Source organism: Dendrobates tinctorius, unplaced genomic scaffold, assembly GCF_039654945.1.
Source record: "Dendrobates tinctorius isolate UK_male_01 unplaced genomic scaffold, ASM3965494v1 ptg000016l, whole genome shotgun sequence".
NCBI lineage: Eukaryota > Metazoa > Chordata > Amphibia > Anura > Dendrobatidae > Dendrobates > Dendrobates tinctorius.
The window spans coordinates 19,959,417-19,972,195 of NW_027361684.1; the positions used below are offsets into that span (position 1 = coordinate 19,959,417).

The 12,779-nt window shown below is 44.1% G+C and overlaps 1 protein-coding gene across 6 annotated transcripts in view; it reads right to left on the bottom strand.

The window, feature by feature from the left end:
* Nucleotides 1-218: 218 nt before the first annotated feature.
* LOC141080387 (uncharacterized) overlaps nucleotides 219-12,779 on the bottom strand; it is a 382,167-nt gene continuing 369,606 nt past the window's right edge. For all 6 annotated transcript variants that reach the window (XM_073565553.1, XM_073565554.1, XM_073565552.1 and 3 more), the window contains 2 exons: nucleotides 6,928-7,122; nucleotides 219-411 (listed from right to left, as the gene is read on the bottom strand). In XM_073565553.1, coding sequence (XP_073421654.1) covers nucleotides 227-411; nucleotides 6,928-7,122 — 380 coding nt within the window. In that variant the 3' untranslated portion in view covers nucleotides 219-226. The remainder of the gene's footprint in view (nucleotides 412-6,927; nucleotides 7,123-12,779) is intronic.

The following is a 12,779-nucleotide window of genomic DNA, read 5'->3' on the forward strand; positions in this document are numbered from 1 at the left end:
AACAACTAAACTTTTGCAATTTGAAAAATAGAGTTGAGTGCTGTCTACTATTGTTTCAGTGGCAGAACCCAACTTGAGAACCTTACAGTACATTGGTATTGGAGCGATGTCTTCCCTTTTCTGCTGCATGTAAATAGTGCCAGCAATCTGCTGATGGATGCAGGGCTGTAGTGAATAAATGTAGGATTTACATTACGGACACATGAATAAAGGTATTTAATATTATTTATTTATTGATGTTAACACATGTCATATTTTTCAGTCTGTGCATCTTATTACTTATGTATTGCCTCTTGATGTTTCCACATGCCATATTTTTCAGGCTGTGCATCTGTCTCTTTGTCTTGGTCTTCTTTTCTCTGAATATCGCTTGATTCAGAACTTTTTCCCGTAGTTCTTTAAATCCCAGAACTTTGCAAATGAAAAATGTACAGAAAACAATCATTAATGTAAATAATATACAATGATTTCCATCCCCAACGTCTTGCTCGTTTAGACATCATAATTCTGAGCAGTAACCAAACAGGTAGGTGAGAAACCCAGTGAGATTGAGATAGACTGAGAAGGGTGATAGCTCCTTTGGAGCCAACCACTGAGCTCCTGTAGACAGAGTGAAGGAACTACACAATTAAGGCTTCAAGTAGGATTTACCGTCAGTATTTCATATCCATTGGATACATTGCGGTAAGTACAGTATTACGTTAATGTTTTGAGTGAAGAACCTTCATCAGACGTAAAGGCTATGTTCAATGCATAAAGGTCAAAGGGGTCCAGGCTGTGGGGTGGGATTCCTTGAAACAGGGACAGCCAGGATCCAGCTGTATTAAGGCCTATATGTTGTATATGCATTGAACTTAGCTTATACGTCTGTTGAAGGGTCTTCACCTGAAATGCTAACGTAATACTCTACTTACCGCAGTTTAACTAATGGATATGAAATACCGCCAATAAATCCTATATGAATGTAACCCCTGTGGGGGGAGACTGGAGTAAAGAAACTGAGTCTGACAGGAGGAGAGAGTATCAGAGAAAATGAGGACTGTCATACATTACTGGAAAGAGACAGCAGTGAACCAGAAAGAGAGCATCGAGTGCAGACTGATAGTTCTGCAGCTCCATGTGAGAGGATAGTGACTCTTGGAGCTAGACTACAACTGCAAAGCAGCCAGGTTTTGTAGGGTTGCCCACCTCCTCCTGGCTTCCCATCATGGAGAAGAACTCTGCCTCACATCCCTAAGCAATTAAATCCTGAAGTTTCAGGCTGGAACCCTGTGTGACTGTAGAACTGCTACATCGAGGAATGCATAGCTTACTGGGACTTGTGGTTCCACTGGAGACAAGTACATTTATGGAAAAAGTGTTAACCCCCTTCCTGATTTTCTATTCTTTTCCATGTTTGTCACACTTAAATGTTTCAGGTCACCAAACAAATTTAAATATTAGACAAAGATAACACAAGTAATCACAAACTGCAGTTTTTAAATGAAGGTCCTTATTATTAAGGGAGAAAGAAATCCAAACCTACTGGACCCTGTGTGAAAAAGTGATTGTCCCCTAAACCTAATAATTGTTTAGGCCACCTTTAGCAGCAGCAACTGCAATCAAGCGTTTGCGAGAATTTTAGCCCACTCATCTTTGCAGAGTTATTGTAATTAAGCCACATTGGAGGGTTTTTGAGCATGAACTGCCTTTTTAAGGTTATGCCACAGCATCCCAATCAGATTAAGGTCAGGACTTTGACTAGGCCACTCCAAAATCTTAATTTAGTTTTTCTTAAGCCATTCAGTGGTAGACTTGCTGGTGTGTTTTGAATCATTGTCCTGCTGCATAACCCAAGTGCGCTTCAGTTTGAGGTTACGAACAAATGACCGTAAATTCATCTTCAGAATTTTTTGGTAGATGGCAGAATTCATGGTTCCATTTAGCACAGCAAGTCTTCCAGGTCCTGAAGCAGCAAAACAAGGACCATCACACTACCACCACCATATTTTACTGTTGGTATGATGTTCCTTTTCTGAAATGCTGTATTACTTCTGCACCAGATATAATGGGACATATACATTCCAAAAAGTTCAACTTTGTCTCATCAGTCCACAGATCAGTCCACAGATCCCAAAAGTCTTGGGGATCATCAAGCTGTTTTGTGGCAAAACTGAGATGACACTTTATGTTCTTATTGCTTAGCAGTGGTTTTCGTCTTTGAATTCTGTAATGCAGGCTATTTTTGCCCAGTCTCTTTGTTATGGTGAAGTCATGTAAACTGACCTTAACAGAGGGAAGTGAGGCCTGCAGTTCTTTGGATGTTGTTGTGGGGTATTTTTACACCTTTAGGATGAGTTATCACTTTGTTCTTGGGGTAATTTTGGTTGCCCGTCCACTCCTGGGAAGGTTCAACACTGTTCTAGTTTTTTGCCATTTGTGGATAATGGCTTTAGGTTCACAATTTGCTTTATGACCTTTTCCAGACAGATTGATCTCAATTACTTTGTTTCTCATTTGTTCCAGAATTTCTTTTGATTGCGGCATGATGTCTAGCTATTGAGGACCTTTTGATGTCACGCACAGTGTAGGAAAGACTAAGTGCAACACGAAGGTATGAGGAAAAGGGAGCCCAACTCTATTGAAGGGGGGAGTGGAGGCCCTTAGGCATCCCGAATCTAAGAACTTGTGTGTTCGAAGCGCACCCAGGTGCTCTGCAATTCAGTCCAAGGTAGTTCCCTTCAATGGGTATACCTATTTGTACATAGCTGCCATTTTGTACTAATGATTTTACTAAAGTTAAAATAAAAATCATTTTTTCCTTTGAACTGGATTTCCCCATTTTTTGGAACATTCTCCAGGTTTGCAGAGACTAATCCGTGCTCGGATTGCATCATGCCAGCAAAGAAACAGTGAGGTGAACTGAAATAACTCCTGTGAGATCTAAAGTCACCCTGTCTGCCCTAAACATCCCTCTATACAGTGGGGAAAACAAGTATTTGATCCCTTGCTGATTTTGTAAGTTTGCCCACTGACAAAGACATGAGCAGTCTATAATTTTAAGGGAAGGTAAATTTTAACATTGAGAGATAGAATATCAAAAATAAAATCCAGAAATTCACATTGCATAAATTATATAAACTCATTTGCATTTTGCAGTGAGAAATAAGTATTTGATCCCCTACCAACCATTAAGAGTTCTACTCCTAAAGGCCATGTAGACACTTCTAATCAAGCCATTATCTGCACTAAAGACAGCTGTCTGACATAGTCACCTTTATAATAGACTCCTGTCCACAGACTCAATTAATCAGTCAGACTCTAACTACTACAACATGGGCAAGACCAAAGAGCTTTATAAGGATGTTAGGGACAAGATCATAGACCTGCACAAAGCTGGAATGGACTACAAAACCTTAAGTAAGATACTGGGTGAGAATGAGACAACTGTTGGTGCAATAGTAAGTAAATGAAAGAAATCTGGGGCACCATGCAAAATCTCATCTTGTGGGGTATCCTTGATCATAAGGAAGATGAGAGATCAGCCTAAAACTACACAAGAGGGAACATGTTAATGATCTCAAGGCAGCTGGGACCACAGTTTCCAAGAAAGCCATTGGTAACACGTTACGCCATAAAGGTTTAAAATCCTGCAGTGCCCGCAAGGTTCTCCTGCTCAAGAAGGCAACATGTGCAGGCCTATCTGAAGTTTGCCAATGAACAGCTGGATGATTCTGTGAGTGATTGGGAGAAGGTGCTGTGGTCACATGAGACAGAAATTGAGGTCTTTGGCATTAACTCAACTCGCTGTGTGGGAGGAAGAGAAATGCTGCCTATGACCCAAAGAACACCATCCCCACTGTCAAGCATGGAGCTGGAAACATTATGTTTTCGGGGTGTTTCTCTGCTAAGGGCACAGGACTACTTGGCAACATCAATGGGAGAATGGATGGATCCATGTACTGTAAAATCCTAAGTGACAATCTCCTTCCCTCCGCTAGGACATTAAAAATGGGTCGTGGCTCGGTCTTCCAGCAAGACAATAACCCAAAACATACAGGCAAGGCAACAAAGGAGTGGCTCAAAAAGAAGCACATTAAGGTCATGGAGTGGCCTAGCCAGTCTCCAGACCTTAATCCCATAGAAAACTTATGGATGGAGTTGAAGCTACGAGTTGGCAAGTGACAGCCTCACAATCTTAATGATTTAGAGACGATCTGCAAAGAGGAGTGGACCAAAATTACTCCTGACACATACGCAAACCTCATCATCAGCTACAAAAAACGTCTGACTGCTGTGCTTGCCAACAAGGTTTTTTTGCCACCAAGTATTAAGTCTTCTTTGCCAGAGGGATCAAATACTTATTTCTCATTGCAAAATGCAAATACATTTATATACTTTTTACAATATTATTTTTCTGGATTCTATCTCTCAAAGTTAAAAATTAACCTACCCTTAAAATAGACTGTTCATGTCTTTGACAGTGGACAAACTTACAAAATCAGTAAACGACCAAATACTTATTTCCCCCACTGTAGGTTCTGCACCTATTGCTGAGCAGGAACCTAATCCCTGCCTGACCCTGACGATAAGCCCTACTTAGAGAATGATGAGGGGTGACACTAGTCGATCACCACTACCACTAAAGACAGCTTGGATAGATGAACAAGAGGAACACCGATCTTGAGCAGACTCAGAGATTTAACAAAGACATCCTCCCGCAACACTAAAGATGAAGATAGCCGACTGCTATAGCTCCAAGCCTCAACAGAGGGAAATTAAAGTGTGACACAGGTCATACAGCCAAAGATTGCTATGGGCCGCTCCTACATTGCAGGTTAATACAAGTGTATTGAGTCACATTGTGGGTACAGCAACCACAACAAGCAATCCGCAAAAAGTCAGACCCTAAAGAGATTGTCATCACAGTGTGACGTAGCAGAGGCACATAGCAATCTACGGCCATGCCACCGTGTCCCAGCCAAAGTTATTGTGTAGTCCCAGCTTTAGGCCACGTTCAGTATTTGGTCAGTATTTTACCTCAGTATTTGTAAGACAAAATCAGGAGTGGAACAATCAGAGGAAAAGTATAATAGAAACCCATCACCACTTCTGTACTTATCACCCGCTCCTAGTTTTGACTTACAAAAACTAATGGAAAATACTGACCAAATACTGAACGTTGCCTTAAAGTGATCATTTTCCTGTTTTCTTGTAATTGTTGAGTGTAAATAGCCCTTTAATTGTATTTAATTAGTCTGAGCGCCCAGGAAAGCTCAAGCCCTGCCGACATCAAGTGACGAAATTAAAACATTGTCCTAATAACTAGTTCAGCTTCAGATACACCGCAGTGATATTCCTCCGCGGGTTTATAACATGTCAGTATTCTGCCAAATGCTTACTACTACTTAGGAAGATGGAATAGTTGTTCAAGAAGGGCCGGTCATCTTAGAAGGGCTCAATCAGATGTCCATTTTTTTTGGTCCGAGTTTCATAAGTTCTCAGATGAGAAAGTAAAAGTTTTTCTAACTCCTCTTATCTAGCAGTCTGTGGAGGGCGCTAGACTTCTATTGCTGATTTTGATCTGAAACTTGGATCAATATCAAACATCTCTCCGCTAGTTTGCTCATAGACTGGGCTGGCAAAAAAAATCAAGCATGTGAACAGCCCCATAGACTAAACTAGATATGAGTTCTAACCATGAAGAACACAGAAAGACGCCTGAATGAGCCCGAACTAAGAGACAATTCTTTGCCATGATTTGGGTTTTCCAAGCTCCGGCACTAGTGATGAGTGAGCGTGCTTGGATAAGGTGATATCCGAGGATGCTCATGTGCTAACGGAGTCTCTTCAGCATGCTCCAATAATATGTTCGAGTCCCCACGGCTGCGTGTTTCGCCGCTGTTTGACTATCGCAACACATGCAAGGATTTCCTGTTTATAATCCCTGCATGTGTTGCAGCTGTCGAACAGCCGCGAAACACGAAGCAGCGGGGACTCGAGCATATTATTGGAGCACGCTGAAGAGACTCCGTTAGCACACGAGCATCCTCAGTTATCACCTTATCCGAGCATGTTCACTCATCACTATCCGGGACACAATAATGAAATCATACTAAACCAATCTATCTACCTCTACAAAACCATATATAATGTATGACATAAATACGTCACAGAATGTCATAATTAGGCATTGTAGAAGCTTTCTCTGCCTCATTTAGGATGTCCCAGATCCATGTGTATAGAAACACTACAGAGGCCAGATATTGGCAAGTCATCAGTAGAGTTAAGCGAATTTTTGAAAATTCAGTTCCATTTATGATCGGCGACAAATATGGTTTTTGTAATATTCGCTGAACACAGCCGAACGTCAATGGAGTCAATGGGAGTAGAAATGACCGAATATGCTCGGAGTCGATCATCAAACATAAATTTGGCACGAATATGGCACCAATCTGGCACGAATATGGCAAATTCAGATTCGGCGACCGATTCCGGACATATTCGCTCAACTCTAGTCATCAGTTCAAAAAAGTAAGACAGATGAAAATCACCGGAACGGTGACGCGGAAACAACAGGGAATTAGCCATTGAATATAAATAATACTTTTAACAACATTTTCTGCTTTTAAATTCTAAACACCCTTGTAATTTGTTTTGTGGTGGTGCTGTGGGGGGAAGTGAATGCTCAGCTATTTGATGGGGGTCCTCACAGCAGGACAATTTGGATTGAGTTTATTATAATCTGAATTTTAAATCCCTTGCTTGGGCCATTCCTGATATGTGTATCCCCTCTTTGTGAGCGTCTTCAATATTTGTTTATTTTTCATTGTTTTCAATTATTCTGTTACAAAGTTTCAAAGACTTATAAAATGTATTCTTTATCATTCAGCCTATGATTATTAGTAAAATCCACGCACTGCTTATAATGCAATATATAAAACTTACCAGTGTCATCAGTGACTTTGATCTTTTTTGGCATGGATGGTAAAGAAATCTTCTTGTGACCCAAAATACAAGACACCTTAGACGCGACCAAAGTGGAGCTAATAGTGGTAGATGAAAGACTCCCTGGAGCCACATCACGTAATGCACAATAACTGTGGAGCTGTATTAGTTTGTCCATTTCCGTTTCCAAAATTTCTAAGAAAAACATAAAGAAAAATTCAAGTCACACTTTTTTTTTAAATCAAAATTAGATATCATAAATGCAACATCCATCATGTGCTGACAGCCAGAGTGTTAGGATTCTGAGTTCTGCCATACCTCTGCAGAGATCCAGATCCTCACATTTATCTCCAGAGGCTAAGTCCTTTACACCACCGTCTGAGCATGCTCACGGGACGAGCTCCTATTGGAGTTCGGGAGTCAGGTGCTCAGGTCCTGCTCTGAATTCTATTGGCTCCTCTGGGAGTTCTGGAGATTTCCAGTAGGTCCCGTACGCTATAAAAAGCGCGCATGGCTGTATGCGCTAGTATGTATAGTCATACTTGATGCTGTATGTTTGCTGATGGATGCATGGACTGGTGAATGACTCATTTGAAACCCCCATTCCTTGGTTATTACGAATGTGCGGTGTGTTATATGCGGCTCAGTTGTCGCCGCGCAGCAGTAGCGATTTTTTTTCATGGACCGAATCCATGTATGAAAAAAAAAAGTAGTATGTACTAATTTCATTCAGATTCACCCTTTGAAGTCTATGGGTGTGCAGAAATAAACAGATCCCATATGAAGCCACAGTAAAACATCCATTTTTTTATGGATACATTGCAATTCTTTAACATTGGAAACTGTACATGGTCCTATAAATGGTTAATAGCTGCTGCTGTAAAAACGTATTGCACACGGATGGCACGTAAGAAAAAAATTGTCGGAGTTTTCTCACGTAAACCCGGTTTCAGGTTGAGGAGGCACATAGCGCTCGGTACACGAGTAGCAGGCATACGAGCTGCGTCTGACAAGTTGCTTCCTAAATGTTGCCCTGGCTTTCCGCTGCATCACTAGGAAAGATTTAGTACTGGCTTCCTTACTTTTAATGGCAGCATGGTTTCTGCAATTCTATGCAAACAAAAATTAAAGAGACTATGGCAGCAGGTTTTTGCTACCTTATCTGAAAGCAGCATAATATAGGCAAAGAGAAGCTGAATCCAACGATGTATCACTTAGACTACTGGGTGCAGCTGTTCTGAAACATTCAGAGCTTTTAGATTTAGAATGAAGCAGAGCTGAGAAAGCTAACCCCGCCCACACCAGGCTTTCTCTATAGACAATGAGCTGCTTATCACAGGGGGAGGGGGCGTTGCCAGACTAATGTAGTCCAGCAATATTAATCTTGTAGTGATAAATGTTTCACAGTTAGTAAACTACAGCACGCACTTTGACAAGTGACACATCCCTGAATTCTGTGTTTCAGCCTCTATCTCCAGCTGTCTTGAGATTAAATAGCAAAAACCTGCTGACAGATTCCCTTTAATTTCTAATGAGCATGTTTTTACTATGGTAAAAGAAATCATTATGTTAACGCTTGTCCTGTGCTACCGAAGAAGGTCACACCGGCGGAAAACTGTTAAGCTCAGTGGGTATTGAGGAGGCCCAACTGAGCGTATGCATATCCTCCATGATGGTATCTCAATGTATGCTCCATGCCAAGGTTATTATCGCGGGCAGAGAGCTACCTATATCAGTGTTTGTGGATAGCGGTTCCGCCACCAATCTTATAGATGAGGAGTTTGCACGCACTGCCGGGTTTAAGATCGAAAAACTCCCTCATCCTATTCAGGTGGTTACCATTAATGCCGCTCCCCTCCCACAAGGGGAGATTACGGAGTTTGTGGCTGAGGTGAAACTCCACATTGGGGTCCTACATTCTGAGTGGGTTACACGTAGGGTCCTCCGTAATCTCCCAGCACAAATGGTCCTGGGTTTTCCATGGTTGTCCAGGCACAACCTGGTGATTGATTGGAAAACTCAGGACATAGTCCAATGGAGTGGTTTCTGCCAGGACAATTGCTTGGCCACATGTGTGTCCGCCGTGACGCCCAGCCTTCCGGAGGCTTTGCAGGATTTCGCGTATGTATTCTCTGAGAGGGGTTGCTCAGAACTGCCTCCACATTGAGCCTATGACTGTGTGATTAGGTTAAAACCCGGGGCCAAATTACCTAAGGCCAGGATGTTTAATATTTCTAGTCCAGAGGGACAAGCTCTGAAAGACTACATCGCGGAGAGTCTGAGCAAAGGACACATCCAGCCTTCGTCCTCGCCTGTAGCAGCGGGGTTTTTCTTCATTAAGAAGAAAGATGGGGGGTTACGCCCATGTCTGGATTTCCGGGAGTTAAATCAGATTACGATCCGTGATCCATACCCGATGCCTTTGATCCCTGATTTGTTCAACCAGGTGGTGGGGCAAAGTGGTTTTCCAAGCTTGACCTCAGGGGGGCGTATAACCTCATAAGGGTCTGTCAGGGGGATGAGTGGAAGACGGCGTTTAACACTCCTGAGGGTCATTTTGAGAGCCTGGTTATGCCATTTGGGTTGACAACCGCGCCTGTTGTTTTCCAACATTTTATTAATGATGTATTTGCTCATGTCCTGGGGAAATTTGTGATTGTATACCTGGATGATAGCCTCATTTATTCGAGCGACCGGGACACTCATTTAGAGCATGTCAGGCAGGTGTTACAGTTGCTCCGTGAGAATAAGCTCTATGCTAAGCTGGAAAAATGCTTATTTTTTGTTCAGGAGTTGCCTTTTTTGGGATATATTGTGTCCGCCGCAGGGTTTAAAATGGACACCGCGAAGGTGCAAGCGGTGCTGCAATGGGAAAGGTCTGATAATCTGAAAGCGCTCCAGCGGTTCTTTGGGTTTGCTAATTATTATAGGAAATTTATAAAACACTTTTCTACTATAGCCAAACCGCTCACGGACATGACAAAAAAAGGTACCGATCTGTCTAGCTGGTCTGAGGTGGCGATACGTGCATTTGAGCGTCTGAAGAACAGTTTTGCTTCAGCCCCCATTCTGGTGCAACCGGATGTGTTTAAACCTTTTGTGGTGGAGGTTGATGCGTCTGAGGTGGCAGTGGGGGCAGTACTGTCACAGGGCTCATCTTTGAGCGATATGCATCCATGCGCCTACTTCTCCAAGAAGCTGTCGCCGGCCGAACGGAATTATGATATCGGCAACAGGGAGTTGTTGGCCATCAAATTGGCTTTTGAGGAATGGCGACACTTCTTGGAGGGGGCGGCTCACCAGGTCACAGTCATCACCGACCATAAGAACCTGCTCTATCTGGAGTCGGCCAAGCGTCTGTCTCCTAGGCAGGCTCGCTGGGCATTGTTTTTTACACGTTTCAATTTTCTGGTGACTTACCGTCCCGGGGCTAAAAACACCAATTGTCCAGGTGTTTTCCGGGGGGGAGAACCTCAGGAAGAGCCGGTACCCATCCTCCAGGAAGATGTAGTGGTTTCGGTTCTCACGACTGAGGTAGAGGCGGAGATTGCCGAGGCCCAAGAGGAGGTACCTCCAGGACTTCCCTCCAACAAATCATTTGTACCCTTTCATCTTCGTCTTAAGGTGTTGAGGGAACACCACGACTCAGTACTGGCTGGTCATCCAGGGGTTAAGGGCACCTTGGAGCTGGTATCGCGTCATTTCTGGTGGCCCAAAATCCGGCAGGACATGGTCTCGTACGTGGCAGCTTGCATCACGTGCGCTAGGGCCAAGTCGCCCCGAGCCCGTCCTGCTGGCACGCTACAGCCTCTGGGGGTACCTAATAGGCCATGGACAGAAATCTCCATGGATTTTATCACTGACTTGCCAGCCTCGGCGGGGAACACGGTCATCCTGGTGGTGGTTGACCGATTTTCAAAAATGGCGCATTTTGTGTCATTGCCTTCCTTGCCCAATGCAAAGACGTTGGCTCAGGTGTTTGTGCAGGAGGTGGTCAGACTCCACGGAGTTCCGTCGGACATAGTATCTGATAGGGGAACTCAATTTGTTGCGAGGTTTTGGAAAGCTTTTTGCTCATGTTTGGGGATCAAGTTGTCACATTCATCGGCATTTCATCCACAGTCAAATGGTCAAACTGAGCGCATGAACCAAAATCTGGAGCAGTATTTTCGATGCTTTGTGTCCGACAACCAAGAGGAGTGGTCTACTTTCCTTCCTCTGGCCGAATTCGCGTTAAATAATCACCGCCAAGAGTCATCGGGAGAGTCTCCGTTCTTTTGTGTTTACGGTCAACATCCTCAATTTTGTACCTTACGTCAGGGTGACTCAGGGGGCGCCCCGGAGGAGGACCAGCTAGGAGCTCAATTATCATCGGTCTGGAGGAGGGTGAAACAGCGATTGTTGAGCATGAGTGCGAGGTACAAACGGGTGGCTGACAGTAGACGCGTGCCAGGTCCGGACCTGTGTGTGGGTGAATGGGTGTGGTTAGCAACTAAAAACATAAAACTCAAAATTCCATCTTTAAAATTGGGTCCAAGGTTTATTGGGCCTTTTAAGATTGCTGCCATCATTAACCCAGTTGCTTATCGGTTGGAACTTCCTGCAGTATACAAGATACACAACGTGTTTCACAGGGCTTTATTGAAAAAGGTGGTAGGCTCTGTGGACACGACGCCGATGCCACCTCTGGTCATGGTGGATGGCGATTTAGAGTTTGAGGTCTCCAAGGTAGTGGACTCTCGAGTAGTGCGCCGTACTCTTCAGTATTTGGTACACTGGTGGAGGTATGGTCCGGACGAGAGGTCTTGGGTACCAGCCTCGGACATACATGCGGATCGGCTGGTCAGTTCTTTTCACGGTCGTCATCCGGACAAGCCGGGTCCTATGAGTCTTGAGGGCCCTGGGGTCCCTCGTAGAAGACGGGGTACTGTCATGTCGGACGCTATTTACACCACAGCGTCCGGCAGGCAGAGGTAGTTTCACCTCCGTCCACTTGTCATGTCGGACGCTATTCACACCACAGCGACCGGCAGGCAGAGGTAGTTCCACCTCCGTCCACTATAGCCTCAGTGGCGCCGGCTTAATTTTCTCAGGCTATCGGGGGTTAATCTAGCTGGAGATCAGGTTGGATGTTTGGTCACGCCCACGGTCTTTAAATAGTCGTGCTGGCCTATGGGCGTCGCCGATTATAGCTTGTGTTTCATACCAAGTGGTTCCGGTCTGGAGTGGAGGTGTTGGAGAGAGAGAGATTCATATCTGGTGTCGTATGATCCGTTGTTACCTTCTCGCCTTCCCATATTTGTGTTTTGTTGTGCCCTGTTCACATTACTGTATAGTCCTGTGTGTATGCGGCACGGTGCAGTTTAAGTTCTCCCTGTCTGTCATTATTGTGTGGGGCTTTGGTGGTTTGTCTCCTCACTGGGTGGAGGGTTAAGCTTAGGGCTGAGCAGGAGATAAGGAAAGGTTGGAGGCTCAGGCATTTGCACCATCAGCAAAAACCCTGAGTTGAGGGTCAGACAGGGTTTCCCCTAGTTAAAGGGACACCACAGGGGCCCCGGGTATTTCTGCCTTAGTTGACCTAAGCCCTGCGTGACAATCACTACCATTTAAACCAACCTCACTACCTCCTGTCACCACCAGAAGGAGAACGGAAGGAGAACTCTCAACTGGAGGAGCAGAAAATGAACTCATAACACATTTGTATCGGATCCACTAATTTAATGGCTTTAGGTTTATAATGGTGCGACTGTCCCCCAACGTTTTTTTACGGTGAAGAGGGTTGATTAGTGGCCCTCTTTCCTTTTCTGGGACTGGAACTACTAGCCCTGATTTTAGCAGGTCCTTTATGTCTG